Here is a 24,595-nt window from a genome sequence, read left to right as displayed (position 1 = left end):
ATTTCAGGTGCTGATGCTGGGCTTGAAGTAATGCTTCATTACGCAGCCATCCCAAGGATTTCAAGGCATGGACACAACAGAACTCCACCACCTGTTCAGAAATCCCTGAAAGTCAGATTTATGAAACAGTCATTAATACTTAGCTAAATCTCTGGGTCGAGCTCCTAGTTGATTCCTTTTATCCAGGTGGATATTCCAAATAGGGTGTGAACAATATCAGCTTTGCAAGAAATCAGCCACGAGAAGAGCATAACTATTTGCTGAGCCTTCTCACTTACCAATGTGGAACTTCTTCACTTTGCTTCACACAAAGTGTGAAAATTCCTATACACAGAAGCCACTTTTTGGAACAAGTTTCTGTGTGGTAAGAAGCCACAAACTCCTCACGTGCTCTTAGTCTTATCGCACTGGATAACTGGCATGCAGGATTTATGTAGATTCTTATGCAGAACCGACTTCGGTGTAGGAATTTTGTCATGCCTGAAGCAACCCCTTAAGGTGCTTCTCCTTAGCATACATATAGTTCTGTGAATGGAAAGAATGCACATATTTAGTGGTCAGACTTGCTGCTGCTGCACGGTAATAAAATCTGGAATTCCAAAGCAAACTCTGAGCTTGAGATGTCTGTTGAACAAGTCAGACCTGACTGTTACAGCTTCACAATATATTTACTGATGTCTGCAGGCCAACTCCTGTACATGCAGAACCAAAGAAGTAATATGCAAACAAACGTTAACCTTGTACTGCAGGTCAGGTATGCCACCCCAGTTCCCAACAGCAAAGTTCCACCAAGACTTCAGAAACCCCTCCCGTCAAAACTGGCAATGTAGCTTGCATTTTTTTCCCTGCTTCATTGTTAGCTTGCTGCTGCTGCTGCTAGTTGCTGCTCCATCTATTGCTTCCTTGCCCGAAATTCTACTTTCTGTCTAGGAAGCGCCCTCCTTGTCTACATGCTGACTTGTGACAAGATCTACTCTTTTCATTCTGGTGTGTGTGTGTGTGTGTGTGTGTGTGTTGCTGCTTGATGAAGTGCAGGCCAGGGAGACAAAGCCAGGAGCAGGTTGTTGTTGTTGTGCACTGAGTATGCACTTAATATTTCAGTTTTACCTTCCACCATGACCTCTCTGGAGCGGCTTATTGTTTTCTGCTTTATTTGGGAAATGAATCAGACATGCTGAGTTTTGACATTCTGAAAATGTTCAGTGTAGTTGTGAGTGGAGTTTTGTGGGACAATTAAGGACAGTGGTGCTAAATTGCGACAAAGAAATGTAACCCCCCCCTCCCAAAAAAACCCTCAACAAAGTGCTTTCTGAAGTTAGCATTTCGAAATATCCTTGGGCAGGGCTTGACCCTAGACAACTTGGGAGTGGCATTTGGCTTGCTCTCTCATATTTATCTTATTTACCTGTCTGTTCCCACCTTTCTCCCTCCAAAAGGAGACTCAAGGTTTACCATGCCATATTACACATGTACACTCAAAGCAAGCCCCATTGAGTTCAATGGGGCTTGCTGTGAAGTAAGCAAGTATAGGATTGCAACCTAGTATTTTTTTAACATTCGGCACTGAAACCAAATTACTATTGCACCTGGAAAGAAGACCTTCCCTGTTCCTTTTAACCTCTCTGCAGCCACAACAGAAGGTGGTGCCACAGACCTTTCACCTTGCTCATTTCCTGTTCCCCTCTTGACCACCTTCTCCCCAGCTATAGCATCCAAAAGGAAAGTCCTGCTTGGTCTAGCTCAAGGGTAGCCTCCAGAAAAAGCTGGACTCCCAACTCTCTTCAGCCCCAGCCAACATGGCCAATGGTCTTTAATGGAGCTGCAGTCCAACAGCATCCTGTTGGTTATCACTGGTCTAGCTAGTAAGCCGTGAAGGTGGCTGATGGGTGGGATCCCTAGTTGGGTAGGTGGACAGGGTGGGTGGGTGCTGTACTTTTATGAGCTGCTTAGAAGACGGGATTTCCACATGCAAGGCTTACTGGCTGAGATTCTTGTCTTCTGCACAGTTTAAGATGTGGTAGTCCACCCTGGTCCCCCTTTTCACCTGGCCACTGTAGTGAAGTTAGAAAATAAAGAATAAGGCAGGAGGAGTTGTGGCTATGTGTTGAGACAGCTGGTCTATTAAAGAATTGGTGCAGCATAGAGAAGCAAAGACAGCACTAGCAGTTAGACAAGTATACAGATTTTGTCACGATCCCCCAGGTACCTATGTATGGTTTGGGGTGTTGTCCTCCAGAAACCAGGTTAGTGTAGTCAGTTCGGCTTCAGACTCACTGGTAGTGGGGAGCCAGGGGAGCAAGAAGACAGAGCACCCGTGCCTTTGACAGTTGTGTAAAAGATGGTGCAGCTTGTGTTACAAGCTATACTTGCTGAAACTCCACCTTCTACAAACCATTCAAGGTTCAAGAGCCTGCTCTTTTGCATTCGGGCCCCTTACATACTGGGTTTTCCCAGTTTGACCTGTTGACCCTTGATTCCTAACAGCGACAGGCTTGCTGATATGTCAGACTTCAGCTACATAAGCGTTCCTCGGCACTGCGGAGGCAGCCACACCCTCACTTACCCATACCGGCGTTATGGACGGCTGCAGCAGTTTGCACAGTCTATGGCGCCAGTCCAACCGGAGGAAAACGCCATGTTGGCGGTGATGAAGGTAATGGGAACTGGGGGTGGGGAGAAAGACGGAAGGTGGGGCGTGGAAGTCAGGCTGGACTCATAGCTGACCTGTAGGTTTTGGAGCCTACAAGGGATACACAGGCGTGCACTTGCTTTGCATGATCAACTTCACATAAGAGGGAGAAATACAGTCTGGATTTCACTGAGTATTTGCTCATCCTCTGTCCATTTGGTTTCTTCACATGTAACTTTGAACCTCATCAATTTTTTTGATTTTTTAAAAAAGAAAACACTACTGCACCTTGCATTGGATGATCCCTAGCACTAGTAATAACACAGAGAAAAACTTCCCCCAATCAGTTTTGGCAATACTATGCTTAATTTTATAAACCTCAGGCATGTTTGTCCTGGTCTGCTCCCCGCCCCCCAAAAAAGCTTCAGTCCTTTCTTTTGTCACAAGCGAAGTGCTGCAGCCCCTTGGTTTCCTGCACCTTTTCCACATCTACAATATCCTTTTGGGAATGTGGCAACCATACTTCTACATAGCATCCCAACCAGATTGATATGAAGGCCCTGTGATATCTGCAGGTTTGTTTTCAGTGTCTTCCCTATTAATACCTAGTAAGGAATTTGCCTCCTTCGCAGCTGCCATGTCCTGGGTTGACATTGAGGTTTTTTCCACCAAGATCCAGAGACCTCTTCCATGTCACCGCCAGTTCAGGCTGATCAAACTATACCTGAAGTTGGGATTACTTTTACTTTTGCCCCAAGGTGCATCTTTACATACATGGAGCTTCCACTTCCCATTTTGTTGCCTACCTACCCTGTTTTGCCTCAGCCAATAAGGAGGTTGACCCTCTGCCACCTGCACACACAGTACCTGCATGCATCAGTGCCTGTGGAGAGAGCCCTTTCCCACACTGTCTGAATGTGTGAAGAGAGGGTGAGGGAGCATTCCCTTCCTGCATGCTGTCAGCAGCAGACATGACTGTGGTTGCCAGTGGAAAGGGCCCCACAGCCCCATTCCTTTGTCCTTTTTAACATGGTGGAGGGTGGCCTTATATGACCTTCCCTACTGAACTTAATAGTCAGGCAGGTTCATATGGGAAATTGAAGATGAACAAATTTTACTGCTCTTGGTCTTAAGAGAAACCACATACTTTCTTTTTCCTGACTATGGTCTAGCCCTTCTTTCAGTATTAGAGACTTTCCTTTCCTTCATAAATTTGCGCTCGTTCACATAGGCTCTTTGCTACTATCTTCTGCTAATTTATTTTAGTAGAAACTGAAATGGGCCTATTTTAGGATCCCGTTTCATATATATATATATGATTTTTATTATTTTTTACACTATACTACTACAATACAAAATAAATCCAACATTCTCGTACATTTTCCAACTTTGGCTTACAAAGCCATGACTTCCCTCAATCCCTCCACATGGCTTTCAGAATTATATCTTGATATTATACTTCTTTAATCAACCATTGCTTACATTATCATAAAATTCCTACTTACTTTAACTACCATACTTACAATAATATTTCTACACATTAACTACAAAACTTATTGAAATCCTATTAGCGTATTCAGTTGTAAATTGTCTTTTAAATAGTTCGTAAACTTTAGCCAGTCTTTGATGAATTTCTGGTCCCGCTGTTCCCAGATTCTTCCCGTCATTTTATCCAGTTCTGCATATTCCGTCAATTTCACTGTCCATTCTTCTTTCGTCGGTAATTCTTCTTGTTTCCACTTTTGTGCTAGCAAAATCCTAGCTGCTGTCAATTTTAGGATCCCGTTTCAAGGCTCTTGCATGTGGGTGGGGGACACACATTTAAGGTGGCTTTCAGAAACGCAAATGTTATAAAACCCAAGCCCACAATTCTGAGTGCTGTGTAAAGGCTGAGCACTGGAACGGCAACAATAAATGGAAGGCAACACAATTATTGGTCTGGACACACTTGTTGACCTTGAGGAAGTTGCCGTCTAGGCTTATTTCAGACCCTGCAAAAAGGGAATAATGTATTATCTAAATGAGAATGAGAACAAGATCACCGTGTGTAGAAAATGCTCCTTTCTAGCTGACATTACAATTTTCTCTTAATGGCAGGACTAATGGCTTGGTATTGTTCCTGTGATACACATTTCACCTGCCACCAGCTTATCTCTCTCTGAATTATGTAACATAAAGATAACTGAAAAACAAATTTCCTTTTGACCACACTCTCCTGATTTCTTTTTTATTATCTTTTGTTAGCAAAAAGTTAATTTAGATTGCAAAATGTTTTGTTCATCCTTACTAGCTCAAACCAGTGCTAGTTCTAGGCCAGTATTCCAACTCTCATACAAGAAATACAATGACTAAAAGGTTTGGAGGCTTCTTGTGCATCAGGATACATGTCCTGATTGTGGGGGCTCAAAAAGCCATGTATTTGTTTAGTTCCTTTTTTATCTCAAATGTTCTTCTCCCCCAGATACCCAATCAGATGCCCACCATCCAAAGTACAGCCTCTATCTTGGTCTCCACAGCCTTGGACTCCTTTACTTACCTTCCATATTTCCCTGACATAAAACATGCATCCCACCTCTCTCCCGTGAATGGCACTCAAGATAGTTAACCACAAGAAATTAAAACAACTGGAAAGTAAAAATATTGAACAGCAGAATTCTCCCTTCTCCAGCTTTCAATTATCCCCCACCGCCACCCAAAATTGCTCAAGCTTCTCCTACTGGTTGGAAATATAAATGCCACACATAAACAATATTGAAGTAAAAACAAAATAAAAAAATTCCTTCCAGTAGCACCTTAGAGACCAACTAAGTTTGTTCTTGGTATGAGCTTTCGTGTGCATGCACACTACTTCAGATACACTGAAACAGTTGTTGTCGTCCTGCCTGTAATCCAGACCTGCATGATGGACCTGCTTTTAATTTAAGACATGCTTGTTCATCTTTTATTCTCTGTGCTTAGAAAAATGTAAACATATAGCTCTCTTGGTCTGACCTTACCATGGTACAGAGCCCAGTACAGTTGTGGGTTACAGACCATTAGTTCCTGCTCTTCTCCCTTTTCTGGAGGCAAAGTATAGATTTCCTCACCAGTGGCTGGAACTGGACTCTTTCATTAACTTTTCTAATTCTTGAGTTTTTTAAGACAATACTATATTGTTGCATTTTTAAGTTGACAACCGTGGCATGTTGGATTTACATGAAAGCTGCCAGTCTAGAAGATGAGAGCTTATCTTCCACTCGGGCTAAAATCTTACAAATATATGCACTGGGAGACTACTTCTGATGTCAGAGTTTTAAACCAGTAGATGGAAACCAAATGTGATAAAGGGTTGGGACTAATTCAACTTAAAATCCAACTTGCCTGTTGTTACATCATTGACAGTCTGTATCTGTTTACAGCAGAGCAGGGATTCCAGCATTTCCCACTCTTTCTCAGTCAATGGAACCACCAACAGGTTGCAACCTAGAGATGACGTTTCTACCTTTGTAAACTCTTTGGTAGAGTAGGGCTGCCTTCTGCCACAATGTATGCCCTCCAGATGTTTTGGGACTCCCATCTCCCATCAGCTGCAGTCAAAATGGCCAGTGGTTAGGGATGATGGGAGTTGTAGTCCGACAAAATCTGGAGGTTGGAGGTAACATGCAAACAGGTGTGAGTGGACAACAGGACTGAGGCAGAGATGGGCAGGGAAACTGTCACTGGATCAGGAAATTTAAAAGGCAAAGCAAGAATCACTAGGTTTCAGCCTGGCCCACCCTACTGTCAAAGTGAGAAAGCTTTCAAGCTCCACCATTGAGACTGATGGAGTGAAACTGCAGGACTGGTTTGTAATCGATTTTTTATGTCTGCCCTTGGGGTTAAATTGAAATCTGCTCTGTGCTTGCATTGATTCCTAGCATGAAGAGGTAGATATACTGGGTCTTGATGGTCATATCTACAAAGGACGGATGGACACGCAGCTCCCATCAATAACTGGAAAGGACGGTAAGTGTTACAGTCCATGTGCAGACACTTTGGGTAGATTTTGTTAACCCTTTCATGAACACTGTTCAGGTTATTAAGTGTTAATATGCAGAGCTGGCTTTACCTTGCATGGAACAATGTGAAACATTTGCCTTGGGCTGCAGAACGCAAATCCAGCACCGTTTCCCTGCTGCCGGTTTCTATGGCTAGGGGTGATTAAGAAAAGAAGATCTCTAGTCCATCTCTTGATTGACCCTTACTCCAGTCTCAGAGCTGGGAGATGCACAGCAATTGCCAAATGGTTTACTGCAGAGATGGGGAACCTGTGACCCTTCAGATGTTACTAGACTGCCATCTCTATCACCTCTGTCCATTGGCAGGCTGACTTTGGTTGATAGGAGTTGCAGTCGAGCAACATCTTGGCAGATCAGATTGCAGGATCCTTGCCCCTGGTTTACTGAATAAGCACATCTGTAAGAGACCTGATGCATGTAAAAGGATGACTCTTGTTTGGCTTCTTTAAATCACTACATCACTATTTGTATGTATGTAGCAGAAATACTGAAGTGTCCTTCCACCCTCTGTGCTTCTCCCACCAGGTATTTTAAGACCGAGAAACAAGCTCATTCGGTCGTCGTCACAAAGGCACCATCCCACGCTCAGTGACATTGCCAATCTTCCAATTCGTCCCCACACTGCCAAAGTGTCTTTGCGCAGCACGTCAGGTAAGTTCCGAACCAGGTCAGGATCCAGAAAAGATGAGACCCACTCAGATAAGATAGTGAGGTTTCCTCAATTTATATACTCACTCTGGGATTAATATAGGACAGTCCATACAAGTGGAGCATCTGTGAGACAAACTCTGCTCTTATATTGGTTTTATACTATACCTAGGGCCCCTGAAGACATCCTTTTTATGCATTCATGAATATTTGTGCTAATGATGACATTGGCACAGTTATATGTGATTTCCGTTATCATTGGCATCTACATTGGACATACAGTTTTGTTTCCAAATGTTGCATGTCCTATAATCTCCTGCTGAAATCAGGCAACTTTTCATGCCCAGAATGTTTGGGGTGGTGATGGATGGTCAAGTTTAAATCCACTACTAATGCATTGTTAATTGCATTAACGACATGTTGCAGAATACACCTGCAAAAAACAACAACCACCCACTAGTCTGGTCGGCCTTAAAACTGTTGTGGCTTTTCGCAAATAATCATGGGAATTGTAGTTTATAGAGGGAATCTAGTTAAGAGAGCTGTAGTTTGCGCACACTCTTCACAGAACTACGTTTCCCATAATCCCTTGAGCAGTTAAGCCAGTTTTAAGGCTTTAGAGTGGGTATTTCCTCTGTACAGTCTATAGGCCAGTTCCATTGTACATCTTTGCAGATTTTGTGCTTGGGGAAGTAGCTTCAAGTCAGAATCATGCAGGTTCTTTAAAAAAGGGGGGGCAGCAAAGGCTCCTAGTGAGAGGACTGTCACTGGTTCACTGATTCTAGGTCTGCTTGCAATCTCCGTGCCTGCCAATCCATCTGTCCATTATAGAGAACTCCCTTCTGGTAGCACCGTGGTGCTGAACGCTCACATCTGAGATGTAATTGCAAACACAGTCAGTTAGAACAATTGGACTGTGTGCCAGACTGATTGAAGAGCACTGCAGGAAATCATGGGGCTGCTTAGCATAGCCCAAGAGTGCTGTTTACTTAGCAGTGCACCTAACTTGTGGAAATGTACAGAACCTGTCGGTGAACTTTGCCTGCCCTGTGCAGCGAATGTGGGGGAAGAGTGGAAGGAGCAAGGTTGAGGGTGAAAGGGAAAGGAAAGAGCCAGTGGCTGCTGGAGAAATTTTTACCACCTGGATAAAATTATCTCTCTGCTCAAAGCCGACAGTCATTTTGCATATAGGAATGACAAGAAGGGCTTGATCCTCAACCCCATTACACCTCGGCTTGAGGACTGCTTTACATGTTACAAAATTGGCAGTACACTAAGTGTACCTGTGAAGTATTCTGTAACACATGAAAGGCAAATATATTTTTTAAAACTGAATGTGGGGAAACAAGTATACATTGTGAGAAGACTGGACCAATAAAGGCTCTCCGCAGCCTTAAAGGTGTAGGTGTGGGTGTGTGATGGGGTGATGTGTTTCCTTGGGTGGAGTACATATGATGCAGCAGGTATATTCTGTTCTGTGCATAACAATAGAAAAGTTGTTAACAGGATCTGGACGATCATTCCTCTTCTCTTTAGCAGGAGATATAGAATTGCAAATGCCATATTTCATTTTCCATAGTGACTTCTAGCACTGAAAACAAATCCTGGGGTTAAATGCTTCAGCCAAATTAACCCTGCCTCCATTCAGCTACTGACTGTTTGAGATGCTGCTACCTTTTAAAAACCCAGATCAATCGTCACAACCCCATGAGTTTAAAATGTTTGTCACGGTAAATGGGCCAGTGCACATAATATGCCAATTTTGTGCATCACTTTCAGTTGGCTTCCAATTTTATTTAAAAAAATTATTTTGCTTCAAATTACATGCAAGGTGGCCTTCTGTTGGTGAAAATTCGTGCCTCAAGCAGTCCCAAGTCTGGCTAGGTGAAGCATCAGGCTTTCTGCATGGGAGCTACATCTTCACTTTTCTAGCAGAACCAAAGCCATGTAAAAAACTAATAAATTCGCCTTCAAGGTCATAGTGCTAGGCAGACCTCTTATACTCTGCCCTGTTGCTGTCATGCAAGACAACAAGTGGGAGAGTGCTGCTGCATTCAGCTCCTACTTTTGGGCTTTCCACAGGTATCTGGTTGGTTACTGTGAGAACAGGATGCTGGATGAGATAGGCTATCGGCCTGATCCAGCAGCCTCTTCTTCCAGTCTTAACAAGGTGACCGGAAGCTCTCAAAGCTACTTCCCACATTATAAAATAAGCTGGCACAACCATATATGTAAGGAACTGTTAACCCGGTGCCTCCTAGATCTTGTTGGAATGCAAACCTCATTATCCTCGACGACGTTAGCTGGGGCAGATGGTAGCTGTAGTCCAGGCATAGGCAAACTTGGCCCTCCAGATGTTTTGAGACTACATTTCCCATCATCCCTGACCACTGGTCCTGTTAGCTAGGAATGATGGGAGTTGTAGTCCCAAACATCTGGAGGGCATACATTGTTGCAGAAAGCTGCCCTACTCTATTGGTTAATCAGTTTCTTATACTCATAATAATTAGATCTGGGCTTATAGTCCATTCCAGTTCTACAATTCTATGATTCTGTCTATGGCTGTTGTTCTGTGTTGCAGCTAAGTCTGCAGGGGACAAATCCTCAACCCATTTGCGGATCACGGAAGAGCCTGGAATTCAGGACAGAGAAACCATTGAGGTACGATTGACGATTCCCTCAAGACACTCGGATGAGCAGTCAACATAAGCAGAGACCCACCAGCCTTGTGCCCCAATGAAAGCATGGTTCTTACAGATGAAAGCAAGACAATAAAAAGTGAACAAAATATGAAGAAGATCATGCAGACATACTGCTGGCCACAGGAACACAGCCATCTTGCTGTGCTTTGCCTACAGCAGGTGCAGTCTCTGTGGTTCTTCCATACAGTGATGTTCCCAAGGGAAGGGGTGGGCTGGGCTGGGCTGGGGTTGGCACCAAATGTGTTTGGGGTGGGGAGTAGCAACACTTCCTTCTGTAGAAACCAGTTTTACTGGGTCTGCAGCCATTCATTTTATTTGTCGAAGAAAAATTGTTCTTCAATACAAATTCTTCTGTTCAAACCGGTTAAAGAGACAGCTGGTTTCAAGTCTCAAGATCTTCAACTTCCTCCTTTTCCTCTTGTTGTTTCTTATTCCAAAGCCAGGCACACATTGGCCACTGAAATAAAAAAGGGTTGCTGTGACATAAAGGGGCAATCCAGTTTGAGGTCCAGCAAATTGCTGCCCCTGTTGACTTGGGGAAAGATACGAGACTGCAGTGGCTGAGTGGAGCACTGCATGTTGGGCTATGTATTCTTTAGTTGTTGCAGTTTTATCTTAGGAAATTAATAAGAGTTGCTTTTGGGTTCAGCACGTATAACTCATGACAAAATTTATCACTCCTACGTTCATTAATAAATATGGAATTCATAGCTTTCACCAGAGTCAGTAATTCAGATCTGTTTCCAGAGTGGAACTATTTACTGTTCAAAATTTAGATGGCCATTTTTGTTTGTTTTGATGCAATGCACACCAGTAAGGACACCTGTGAGCAAAAAACTAGTTCTCATTAGGGATTGAACATGCTCAGCAGGTTCCTGCTTAAAATGTCTACCCCTTAAACCAGGCATAGGGAACCTTCGGCTCTCCAGATGTTTCGGACTACAATTCCCATCATCCCTGACCACTGGTCCTGTTAGCTAGGGATCATGGGAGTTGTAGGCCAAAACATCTGGAGAGCCGAAGGTTCCCTATGCCTGCCTTAAACCGACCAGGCCATGCTAATTGGAATGTATGTAGTATGAAATATGTGTTCAGTTATTTGGCAACCAATGTAACATTTAAATGGGTTTATGTTGTTGGCTGGCATGCCGTGGTCATCTTAGTCCTGTGATATGACTGGGCAAGTAAAACAGAAACTTCATAAACCCAAAAGTAGCAGAGGAACTGTGGGGAAATACATGTGGGTTTCACAAGGTGAACATTTATTTTCTTCGTCTCAAGTATGGGTTTGAACTGATCAGTGAGTTGAGCAAGCTGCTAACTAAATTCTACTTCTGTGTGGCCAAAACTTTCACCCCCTTGCAAATCTTAAATCATCACTTTGGAATTCCAAAAGCTTTCCAAACCAAATAAGCTTTGGGTGGAAAACATAACATTTGGTTCCCCAGTATGGCTGCGGATCTTTCAGTGCCTAGTTACATCATGCAGAATGCAAGCAGACTGGGAAAATATCACAGGCTGTCTCATAAGACACCAGAAGGGCGATATTGAACTGTTCACGCGGAGGTGCTATCACACAGTAGAATGAGGAGGATATTGGCCGAATTGTTCTTGGAGGTCAGAATGGGTAAGTTACCAAGACCTGTGTTTTAGCAACATCTGTGGACCTATTCAGTCTTCCCCTGACGGCACGGCTGGCACCAGAGAATGACAGTCTCAGGCATTTGCAAGGGCTCAGAGAACAGTAGCAGGGCCACTGCACCAACGCTCTTGCTGTCTTTTATTTTATGCAGGACACTCAAGAAGCTTAAGTAGCAGTGAGAGAGAAAAAACTTCCCGCCACTCTCCTGCCTAAATACACCACACAAAGCAAGAGGCTTTACCTACCCTTCCTCCAGAGTTCTCTGAAGGACCCAGAGGAGATAGGATTAATCTCTTGTGTCACATCAAGGCCTGCAATGTCATCACATTGTCTTCCCACTGTAGATCACAGGTGTCTCCCCACTGTAAATTACTGAGAAATGCTTCATAGGGACTGAGTGCTTGTGGGAGTCACACCTTGGAACTCTTGGTGACCATGGCAGGTAGGTTATCAGCTCATGTGCCAGCTCCCTCAAAATGGGCAGAATATAATAGAAGTAGAATCCAGAGGTGGGGAACTTGTGACATTCCAGGTGTTGCTGGAATACAATTCCCTTCTTCCCTGGCCACTTGCCATGCTGACTAAGGATGAAGGGAGTTGGGAGTCCAGTAACCACATGGGCTCCCCACCCTACCCCCTTGCTTTTTTCTACCATCGTGGGGGGGGGGTTAACAAGAATTTGTGAATAAATGTGACAAAATTACATTAGTTTGCGCAAGAACCACCCATAGGGCTGAAATTAGGACTCGTCAAATATAGGCTACACCTGAAGCTGTGGATGACTCTCAGTTAAAATACCATGATGCTGTCAACAAACCAAAGAAAGGTGTGTGAGAGAAACATTCCTCAATGTCAAGCTGTTTCAAAGCAATCAATCTAACATACAGCATACTTGGGAGGGGTTTAGTATTCAAGCAACAAGACCTGCACACTGCCTGTACTTGGCTCCATCTTCGTACATCCTCCCCAAACCAGAACGGTCAGGCTTTTGACAAAAGCCTCTCTCAAAAACATTGCCAGTTTATTTTAGATGTGGCTTGACTATAGAAAAACCTCTAAACAGTGTATATATTATCAATTAAAAATGTAAAGTATCAATAAAGTTTCTTCCATGTAGGAGATGCACACCAAGAGATGTTTGACATAATAGTCCTCAGGCTTTTTTGCTGCAGTCCATCCTATTGTGTTTGTGATTCAGGAAATCTTTTACATTTGGTTACAAACAACAGAAAAACATGTTGCTACCCCCCAGACGCAGATTAACCATTCCTGGACCCAAAGAACTCTGCCCACTTCAACTGCTCCTGCCAATACCATTTGTTTTAAGTAGTCAAAGATCCCAAAACTAGGTATATATGATCCTTCAAGTATGAGACTAGATTTAGTATTTGGTCAAGATGGCCTTCAAAATTCACTGGAGAAAGTATAAAGAGACTGCACAGTCTACTATGTATTTCGCCCCAGAAGCAAGCATGGGCGTATTTTATGCATGCTCCTTTTTATTTGTAGCACTTGTACATGCACACGAAAGCTCATACCAACAACAAACTTAGTTGGTCTCTAAGGTGCTACTGGAAGGATTTTTTTTATTTTGTTTCTCCATCCCAGCATGCATTTGGGCAGTACACACATCCCCTCATCTCTACACCCCCCCCAAAATGCCTCCTGCACTTCTCCCCCCCCCCAAAAAAACAAAACAAAACCATAAGGCTTCCTTTCCCTCCAATGCTGCATCCTGCCTGCTTTCTCTATACTCTCTCAAATGGTTCTTAAGTTAATGTGCTGTTCTCACAAGGGTGGGCATGAGGACCCTCTATTCTCCCTCCACAGTTTGGGCTCCATCATATTGCAAGTCAAACAGAACAGATGCTCACATGCAAACGAAAGGGATCCTTCTAGCATAGCACAGTCTAGCTTAAAACTACACCCTGGTCCGACAGAAATGCAACAAGTGAGGCAGAATGCCCAGGGCACTTGTGGTCCTCAGCTATTTCCACCCCAGGGCCACACCCTTTATACTCAGAACATGTCCCCACTGCAACCCTATCTCCATTTCTTTGTACTGTGGGCAGAACCTAAGCCAGTAGCTTGCATGCTTGGAGTGTTGAAGTGAAGTAACAGCCAAGCTGTGGACAACCATCCACATTTTTTTATTCCTTGTGATGAAAGTGGAGGAGGAAAATGCATTTCTTCACCACTTCCTACTATGCTTGGCTCCTCAAAAGGCACTTCCAATTAATTTAGTGGGACCTACTCCCAGGTGTGTACAGGAATGCGGTCTAAGTGTGATGACAAATGCTGTGACAAAGAAGAGGTGTTAGTATCCACCATCATACTAGAGTTATTATGAACGTTTGGGGGGGACATGCACAGGTAGTATGGCATACAGAACTCTGCCTTCCAACAGAGAGGAATGGTCACCCCCACCCAGCAGCTGCTGCCTGAGGCAGTCATCTCTGCCCTGTCTAACCGTAGGGCCAGCCCAGCATGTTAAGCAGCAAGAAATTACAAGCTCTCTCGTCCTCCTTCCTCCTTACTGTGGCATCTCTAAGCAGAAGCTCCTTTGGTTTCAAAAGTGAGTTATCTATCTTCTCAGAATGACCAGAGCTGTGGCATGTGGCCTACAAAGTCATCTGCCTTTCACAATATGGTATCCTGTCTCCGGAAGCAGAAGCATCATTCATAACCCCTTCCTTGGTCTGTTCTCTGGGACTGGAGATAGAACAGCAACAGCCGGAGACACTATCACTTCCATATACCCTCCTCCTCGCCTCTTATTTGCCCTCCCATTCACCAACGGCCCCTTCCACTCGTTTCAAAAGAACTCTTGAGGGGCTGTTGCAACACTTGGGCTGGAACACCGTGTCACCAAGGGGAAACCACAGAGACCTTAGGGCTTTCTATTTGCACATTTAAAAGGAAGTTGCAACAGCAGCTTGTGCTTTCTTTTAGACATTGTGAAGGGGGAAACTCCCATGTTTGCATCACCCTGCACAGAGAGGCGTTGGGGCTAGGCCCACATCTGGAACTGGGGCAGGGGGGAAGAGACCCACAAATTCCCCCTTTCCGTGTTGTTATGCAGCACATATTTCTTCCAAGGACTTCAGGTCAACATACATAAATATGGGCTACAAATGGAAATGGGATGGGCCATAGGACTTGTTTCCAATTCTGTTGTTTTGTCTTGTCGCGTAAAGAGCCATAATATAAAGTGCAAGTGATGCCTGCCCTTGTATCTGCATGGAAAATGTAAGATAGAAGGTAAAGGCTACATGGGTTTATCTCACTATCCTCACAATATAGCTCTGAATGGAAATTAGGCTAGACTCGAGAGAGGCCAACCCCAGTGAACTTCATGGCTCAACAAGGATTTGAACCTAGGTCTCCCTGGGTCAACTACACTACACAATATAGTAAAGCATGTGATGTGTCATCTTTCATCACATCATTTAATGTGCAACACGAGTTTGAGGAACATTGTGACGACAGTTCTCTGTCCAGCCAACTGTCCAGCCTCCCACAAAACAGAAAGTCACTGAAGATGCTTCAGCTGTACCTTCTAACATTGGACTAAAGAAAAGCCACGTGCGCTTGTACAGTAAGCCCTCAGCTTACAACAGAGGTTACGTTCCGGGGATCACGCCTAAAATCGCATATAGTCTAAACACACTGGGTGCAATGGTGCCCAGATTTTTTCCCCCTGGACTTTCCGCCCCTTCAAAAAAAAAATTACATTTTTTTTTTTGCAAAGCATGCAAAGCTGAAGGTGCACAAGTTAAATGTATGTAAGATGTGCCCTTGCTGTACTGCATACCACACACAAAAGAACTTCCTAGCATGTAGTGAGCTACTTGCATGAGGCTTCATGGCCTATTACACAGATTTATTTATTTTTTAATGACTATAGATTGGATTGAAAGGGACCTGGTCAATTTCCTGCACTGATCCAGTTTGTATAGAACCCTAAGCCTTAAGAAATAGATGAATAACTGAGTGCACACTATTCCCTCCTGCACTTAGCACTCTGAGGATAAATTTTCGATGGAGAGAGACATCAAGGCAGCATTCTAAAGAGAAAAATGTTATAATAAGCGATTTTAGCTACTCTCACATTGACTTGAGTGTTCATGTTGAGGATACAAAATTTTTTGATGTGATAAATTACTGTGACCCAGAGAAGCAGGTCAAACTCACACAGCTAACTAGAGGGGAGGCAACCCCTGACTTAATCATGAAGGCGCTCAGATCTGGGGCATGTTATTTGCTCCTTTACATGTCATGTGCACAAAGAGGACTTTATGAGAAGGTGAAACAGGGTTGCACCCTTGCGTGCCTCCCCCCTTCAACGCCCTAGTATCTACACACAGGGTGTGGGAGGCAGGGGGTCATGCAACAACAATCATAGTGCCAGTGGCAAGGTTTTGCTTCCCCTTTATACTCACAGATACTTATTAATGTGTGTCATGAAGTAGTGATCCTGTGAGCAAGTATTGATTAGTAGCTTGGAGGGAAGACTCGGGAAAGTGATCCCCTCCTTGACAATGTGTACAATGGAAAGGGGGACTTGTGTTACTGAACTGCTTGGGAACAGCCACACATTTATATGAGTGGTAAGGTGCTCCAAAAATTCAATACATTTAACAATGAAAAATGAACTCTGTAATATAAGATTACTTTCAATGAAGTCAAAGGGAGATTCAAAAACAGCCAGAGATATATTGAAGATGCTCAAAGGTTAGTTGAAACCGTTATACCAGGAACTCGAAAATAGAAAGTTTATCTTAAAATTGGAAAGTTACAACAAAATCCAGAGAAGGCACCGTTGTGGTAGATGAGCTGAGTCAAAGGAACTATAAAAGGAAACACCACGAGACAACTTCCTTTAAAAAGTGGAAGTCGTGCCCAAACAAGATAAAACATCAAAGAGCGCAGATACTGACAAAATAAATATAAGCTGATAAGACAAGCAAAAAGATGTCAAGAAACACAATGCAGCGGAGATGTTGGAAAGCATAATAAAAGCCAGAATTAAGAAGATCAAGCCTTGCTGAGGAAGTCCTGATTCTCCAACCTTTTAGAATTCTTGTAGTGGGCTCAACATGTTAGGGTTGCCATATTTCAAAAAGTAAAAACCAGGGCACCCCGAAAGTTGTTGAGCCTTTTTTAGACAAACCCCAAAGTTTTTGAGGCTGATGGCGCTGTGGTCTAAACTACTGAGCCTCTTGGGCTTGCCTATCAGAAGGTCGGCGGTTTGAATCCCCGCGACAGGGTGAGTTCCCATTGCTCGGTCCCAGCTCCTGCCAACCTAGCAGTTCGAAAGCACACCAAAAAGTGAAAGTAGATAAATAGGTACTGCTCCGGCAGGAAGGTAAATGGCGTTTCCGTGCGCTGCTCTGGTTTCGGTGTTCCGTTGCGCCAGAAGCAGCTTAGTCATGCTGGCCACATAACCCAGAAAAACTGTCTGCGGACAAACGCCGGTTCCCTCAGCCTGTAAAGCAGGATGGGCGCCGCAACCCCAGAGTCGTCTGTGACTGGACTTAACTGTCAGGAGTCCTTTACCTTTTTTTCTCCCATGTACAGTGGTACTTCGGGTTACAGACGCTTCGGGTTACAGTCGCTTCAGGTTACAGACTCCGCTAACCCGGAAGTAGTACCTCGGGTTAAGAACTTTACCTCAGGATGAGAACAGAAATTGTGCGGCGGCAGCGGGAGGCCCCATTAGCTAAAGTGGTACCTCAGGTTAAGAACGGACCTCCAGAACGAATTAAGTTCTTAACCCGAGGTACTACCGTATGTGGTTGTGCTTTGCTAGCAAACTAGCCCAATAAAACAATCAGCACATAAACGTAACTGATATAATATTGCAAAAAAGGTCATTTGCACCTACTAAATATGTAGAGTTGTGGGAGGATGCTCTTCTGCAGTTCAATCACTTGCTTCCTTTCAGATATGATCCACACAGACTCTCAAGGAAGGTTTGCAGGACGGTTGTGCACACTGTAAAGCTGGTGCTATCGCGGCAAAGAAATGTTTCAGAAACCTTTTAAAAACACAACTTGATCACAGTTGACCAGCTCATTGTGGTACCTGGTGCCTAAAACAAGGCAAATTAGCAGCAGAAATGCTCAGGGAGGGAGGCTTTTGGACTTATCAGTCCCTTAGTGCCCAGATATAAAAAGCTGGAAGCTACATATGGCGCTTCATAGCAGTCACTGTTTACAAATGATGAACAAGTCTAACTCTGGTCTCAGAGCACCACGCTGTTGGTATTTTTTTTGTACAATCGATGTGTGTGAGGGGGGAAACTGCTTTTTCATCATACTTCTGGCAAGCCTTCAAGTACTTCTCACAACCACCTCTTCCTCTCTCTCTCTCTCTCCCGCCCCACGCTTTATGTCTTAAACAACGCAATCCAAGTCTGGGCAGAGTGTAGCAGGGTACGCCAGGAGGAAACACCCTCCCCGCAACCCACAGTCCCTGCAAAGGCAGCAAAGCTGGAGAAGTATTTTTATTCCAGAAACCAAGCCACTTGCTTGTCTTGTGGGTGGAAGGAGAAATGATGCTTCCTTGAAGCTGCGCAACACGTACGGGAATATTGCATTGGCTCTCCCCATGGCTTCCCTGCCCTTACTTGGCCTCTGGCCAACAACATGGTCGAGAGTGTTAAAATAAGCCTATTGCAAAAGAATGATTTTGTATACATACAGAGGGGACCTTTAAGGGAAGTTTAGAGGGTGTGGAAGGCCTGAGTCCTGAGTGAAGCAAGAATGTGCTAGCACTCCTAGAACAGGAATTGTTTTGAGCAGCCAGCAGGTATACAGTTGTCAGTAACAAGGCCAGTCTTTAGCCTTTTGTTTTGCAGCCTTGGTTCGCAGTGAATTAATCGAGGAACCCAGCCGCCTGTTTCACCTGTAAGGGGTGGAAGGGTCGGAAAGGAGAACTGTGAAATGCTACCAGTGCTTTTCTTCTAGGGAAAAAGGGGTGCTGGTAAAAAAAACAACAACAACTTTTTTGTAGCTCAACAACTTTGGCCAAAAAATAACTTTTGTGTCCGATTTTCACTTTTTGAAATATGGTAACCCTAGTTAAAAGCACCTTGTTTTATGGTTGTGGGTTGTTTTAAATTGTTTCTAATGGTTTAAACCCACCCTGGGACCACACGGTGAAGGCCAGCTAATAAATTTAACAACAACAACAATAATAATAATATAAAAGAGGCAGTGTTCAAAAACATGTGATACAGATAAAGCTCCTGACTGGCTGAAGGAACACACAGGAAAGAAGTACTGTACAGCTTTTTTTCCATATCGGGGGTGGGGTGGGGAGTACAGCTTCTATGCACAACATGAAGAAGCACTTACGAAACCTGCATTTGGAGTCCCCGAAGTATTTTGTGTTGTTGAGTTTGCGGTGTTTGCTGCGTTTTCCTTGGTTGCAGTGCCAAAAATGCAGCTTGAACCAGTTGAGAAGTCAGGTGTGCCTCAGGTTCAGGGAGCCACAGTGTGCAGGACTAGATTGGTTTTCAATTTTTAATGAGGAACTTTTCCCCATACAACTCATTTAAGGCTTTAGAGCTGGCCCTCTGACAGAGCAATCCAACTATTTGCCCCGCAGACAGCTTTCATGCACACCCTGGTTCTGTGATTGAAATATCAACAGACTTAAAAAAAACCTAATTCAGAATTCCTGTCATCCATGAGGAAGCACAAAAACCTGCCAGGGTGTGTGTGGTGGCAGCAGGGAGATCCAATTTAACCACCCTGACAGAATACTGCAGGGTGATTAATGGACAGTTAACTCATAGAATAACAGAATCATAGAGTTGAAAGGGACCCAAGGGTCATCTAGTCCAACCCCCTGCAATGCAGGAATCTCAGCTAAAGTATCCATGACTTATGACCATCCAACCTCTGCTTAAAACCCTCCAAGGAAGGAGAGTCCACCACCTCTCATGGGAGTCTGTTCCACTGCTGAACAGCTGGTTGCAGTTTAAGGACCGCTTAAACCAATTTATTATACCATAAGCTTTTGTGGACTAGAGTTCACTTCATCACAGCCATGAAATGTATAAGTTGCTTGACTGAGTTCATATACCTGCCAACTAAGGTAGCACTTCATGAATCTGATTGCCTCTAGGCCATGAAAGTTTGAGGTATTTTTAAAAAAATGCATTCATCTTTAATATACTGTACCAGGACTCTTTTGAGAGACCAGAGGTATAGTAAGTGGGCACCATCTTCCCTTTGCAACACCTTTTATTCAGTTTTCCGGTACTTTAATTTACATTACGGTGTAAACCATACTGCCCCCTCTGGTGGTCTGAGAGAAGGCATTCTTGGCTTCTCACAGGTATTGCCATTTCAACTCCCTTTAATTCAGGAGTATGGAAACCATAGGTAGCTGCCTACGATATTTGGCCTAACTAGCCTCCAAAGAGAAAGCAAGGAATAAAAGTCCTAGGGGTGCGTGTTTTGTTTTAGTGACATAACATGGTCTATATCAGGGGTGGCCAACTCTGAAGAGACTGTGATCTACTCACAGAGTTAAAAACTGGCAGTGATCTACCCCCTTTTGGGGGGTTCAGGTCAAAGTTGTTAAGCTTTTTTTTAGGAAGGAGGAAGGCCCATTTTTTAGGGGTTCATGTCAGAGTTGTTGAGCTTTTCTGAGGCAGGAGGAACACCCTGTTTTGGGGGGGGGGGTGAAGGGCTAAAATGTTGATCATTTTTTAGGGGAGCCAAAGTTGTTGAGCTTCTTTGGGGGGAGCCAGTGATCTACCAGTGATCTACCACAGATGCCCAGTGATCTACCGGTATATCACGATCTACCTGTTGGACATGCCTGGTCTATATATAGTCCAGTACTGCCATTTCCCGTTGGCAGTCACACGAGAGCCTCAGTCTAGCTAAAAGTCAGCACAGGACAACTTAAAAATGGTGATATAAATCAACCCTAATTGAATATAAAGGGGTACAGCTTCGCTACCCACCCCAGACAGCTTTTATATCCAAGAAAACCTGCATTGCACAGCAAGGCCAAAGATATGACTCATTCCTACTCTAAGGCAGGCCCAATAAAATGGCCGTTGCAAAGAAGTGGTGTGGAGTAGACTGCATATGGGTTAATCCGTTGTCAACACACACACAGCGCTTATGAATGAGCACAGCGCTCTGGCCCTTCCTGCTGTCAGCCTGCATTGCTCCCTGAACAGAGCAAGCATTCAGTATGTTGCGGGTGGAAAGGGGGCAAAGGAGCCCTGTGAACTAGCCTATTCATTGCAGCTCTCCATATTTCCCACAGTGTCGGTACATTAAATACACGAGCACATTCAGTCCTGAAGCGAGAGAAAAGAATAGGCATCGTAGAGTCAAAACAAATTCTAGCCAATGAAAGGCCAACCAAGCAGCCTGGAGCTGTTGGGCCTCCCTGCTATGATGAGAGCAGCAAATGCTTTCCATACGTGTGTGTTTGTAAAAATTATTTCTTAGCAATGTGGATGAATGGCCGCAGTTCATCCACGCTACTGCTGCTGCATGTCCAGGGATCTTAAGTTTATTCTGTGGGTGTATCCAAACTACCGGTGAATACATGCCCCCAAAGAAATTTCAGCATTCATGCCATAGACCTCCTCTATTTAAAGATGAGAACATATTTCGGAGGTGTGGGCGGGCAATTCATTTTACACAACGACCTGAACGTGTGCTGGAGGCGGGGAGGGAGGGAAAGTAGTACAGCTTTTGAAAAGACTGAAACACAAACTTAAAAAGCAAGCGTTTGCGAGATGGCAAGGTGTCAATGGATCGGGAAAGGGGGTTGCATCGGGAAAGGGGGTTGCTACTTAGGAATAGGATGAGTCCTTCCAGGCTCTAGTGGGTACAGAGAATGGCCTAGTCCACATGCCGTATGAAACTATAGTTTGTTTTGAAATATGGTTGAATGTGAACAAGCAGTGTGCTCATGCATGCTGCTCAAAAGGCCCCTCCTACTCCTGTTGCTCTCCTCAAACACAATGCCAGGCAATGAAATCCATATACATTCATATACATCCATATACATTCAGCTGGACCATAAAGAAGGCTGATCGCCGAAGAATTGATGCTTTTGAATTTTGGTGCTGCAGGACACTCTTGAGAGTCCCATGAACTCCAAGAAGATCAAACCTATCCATTCTGAAGGAAATCAGCCCTGAGTGCTTACTGGAAGGACTGATCCTGAAGCTGAGGCTCCAATACTTTGGCCACCTCATGAGAAGAGAAGACTCCCTGGAAAAGACCATGATGCTGGGAAAGATTGAGGGCACCAGGAGAAGGGGACGGCAGAGGACGAGATGGCTGGACAGTGTTCTCGAAGCTACCAAACTGCGGGAGGCAGTGAAAGACAGGTGTGCCTGGCGTACTCTGGTCCATGGGGTCACGAAGAGTCGGACACGAATGAACGACTGAACAACAACAACAACAACTCCTGTTACCTCTACACTGTCAACAAAACAAGCTAGCGTCTACTTTGTTGTGATGTTCGAATCTGGGCTAGTGGGTTTGTTTCCTCTAAACATGCAACAAGCAGTAAGTCAAGAATAAAGCATGGTTACTGCTTGTGGTTGATTCTTGGAACAATGAACCACAAGCCTGAGTACAGATACCACAATAAGCCAGACTCTACCTAGTTTCCCAGTGGTGCGACAACATCAGGAGCAGAGCTTATGGGTGGGGAGCAAGAACTTGCTGCACATTCACATTAAACCACAGTTTGTTTCAAAACTTTGGTTTAATGTGATGTAAGAACCAGGGCCAATGCATGTAACTCTGCTTCTACAGTAGGAAAAACAACAACTTGGGGTGGTATTCATCCAAGCTTTACTCACAGCAATCACACTGAAATTAAAGATCATGACTAAGCTAGGTCCATTAATTTCAATGGGTCTATTCTGAGTAAAACTTAGTTGACCACCACCCTTTATGTCACACACATAAAGAGGAAGAAAGCTGTAAGCACTGGAGATGGCACAGGGCCTCCCATAAATGGGGCCATGATTCTTAACCACATTCTACAGAGCAGTCCCTTGTGCTTCCTCAGATTCATGTGTTAGTTGCAAGCCTCATCCATTATGTATCCCAGTTTGCTATAGTAATAGCTGATGTGCCTGAAATTTTACAAGTGGGAATTCAGAACAGCATACCAGGCGACTGGATTATTGCACTATTTACATGCCAGCTGCCAGAATGCTAAGACACTTAAGGAACAAAAAGCTTTGTTGCTGCCATTGCATGAAACTGGTGTGGGATGTGTGTGTCCAACTATGACAAGTTTTGACTAATGCAAGGTACACAGCGGAACATAGGAAGAAGCTGTATACCTGTTTAGACCACTGGTTCATCTAGCTCAGTACTCAGATAATCTGCCTCTTCAGATTTCAGTTAATCAAAGGAAAGATGTACACTTGATTCACTGATAACTCGCAGCTGAATATATATGGATTTCATTGCCTGGCATCCTGTTTGAGGAGACTCAGGCTCTGTAGTGTTTAGTTTCAAATGCCTCATTCAACACCCGCAAGATGCCAAGTTTCAAACTTGCATGTGTGAACCAATACTAATGAGAGATATTTGATTGGAGGGTCAAGGGGGGGCCAGGGAGAAGAAGCAACAATTGTAGTTTAGAGCCTAATGAGTGTTGTTGTTCAGTAGTTCAGTCGTGTCCGACTCTTCGTGACCCCATGGACCAGAGCACGCCAGGCACGCCTATCCTTCACTGCCTCTCGCAGTTTGGCCAAACTCATGTTAGTAGCTTCGAGAACACTGTCCAACCATCTCATCCTCTGCCGTCCCCTTCTCCTTGTGCCCTCCATCTTTCCCAACATCAGGCTCTTTTCTAGGGAGTCTTCTCTTCTCATGAGGTGGCCAAAGTACTGGAGCCTCAACTTCAGGATCTGTCCTTCTAGTGAACACTCAGGGCTGATTTCTTTAAGAATGGATAGGTTTGATCTTCTTGCAGTCCATGGGACTCTCAAGAGTCTCCTCCAGCACCATAATTCAAAAGCATCAATTATTTGGCGATCAGCCTTCTTGATGGTCCAGCTCTCACTTCCGTACATTACTACTGGGAAAACCATAGCTTTAACTATACGGACCTTTGTTGGCAAGGTGATGTCTTTGCTTTTTAAGATGCTGTCTAGGTTTGTCATTGCTTTTCTCCCAAGAAGCAGGCGTCTTCTAATTTCGTGACTGCTGTCACCATCTGCAGTGATCATGGAACCAAAGAAAGTGAAATCTCTCACTGCCTCCATTTCTTCCCCTTCTATTTGCCAGGAGGTGATGGGACCAGTGGCCATGATCTTAGTTTTTTGGATGTTGAGCTTCAGACCATATTTTGCGCTCTCCTCTTTCACCCTCATTAAAGGGTTCTTTAATTCCTCCTCACTTTCTGCCATCAAGGTAGTATCATCAGCATATCTGAGGTTGTTGATATTTTTTCCGGCAATCTTAATTCCGGTTTGGGATTCATCCAGTCCAGCCTTTCGCATGATGAATTCTGCATATAAGTTAAATAAGCAGGGAGACAATATACAGCCTAATGAGTAGTTCCCATAAATGTAGACAGAGGGGAACAACCATTGTTTAGAGCTTTGGGCATTCTAAACTTTCAGCGTCACACTGTGCAATATACAGAATGTGTGGACAGGTACAAAATGCATCTTCCTTCAACAGAACGATGGCTTCAGGCTACAGCAGAAGCCGTTAGATGCTAAACATTCAGTATGTGGCTTATTCTGTCTCTTAGTGCACTGCATATTGACATTATCTTACCACATGTTCCTGTGGCACACACAATGAGCAGCAGATATATGGAATTGCTTCAACCATTACTTAGAAGAACCGGGGCCTATCTAACATAGGAACAGGGAACCTGTGACCATTGGGGCCATGTTAACCGGGGCTGATGG

The 24,595-nt window shown here is 44.1% G+C and overlaps 1 protein-coding gene across 2 annotated transcripts in view; it reads left to right on the top strand.

Moving 5' to 3' along the window:
- The window catches only part of QRICH2 (glutamine rich 2), a 39,285-nt gene extending 31,858 nt beyond the window's left edge, over window positions 1-7,427 (top strand). For both annotated transcript variants that reach the window (XM_033139402.1, XM_033139401.1), the window contains 3 exons: window positions 2,485-2,653; window positions 6,526-6,613; window positions 7,192-7,427. In XM_033139402.1, coding sequence (XP_032995293.1) covers window positions 2,485-2,653; window positions 6,526-6,613; window positions 7,192-7,412 — 478 coding nt within the window. In that variant the 3' untranslated portion in view covers window positions 7,413-7,427. The remainder of the gene's footprint in view (window positions 1-2,484; window positions 2,654-6,525; window positions 6,614-7,191) is intronic.
- Window positions 7,428-24,595: the final 17,168 nt, after the last annotated feature.

The sequence above is a fragment of the Lacerta agilis genome, chromosome 2 (assembly GCF_009819535.1).
Source record: "Lacerta agilis isolate rLacAgi1 chromosome 2, rLacAgi1.pri, whole genome shotgun sequence".
In the NCBI taxonomy this organism is placed as follows: Eukaryota; Metazoa; Chordata; class Lepidosauria; order Squamata; family Lacertidae; genus Lacerta; species Lacerta agilis.
Note: the sequence above shows the minus strand (reverse complement) of the source record. Positions and strands in the feature narration are given on the sequence as shown.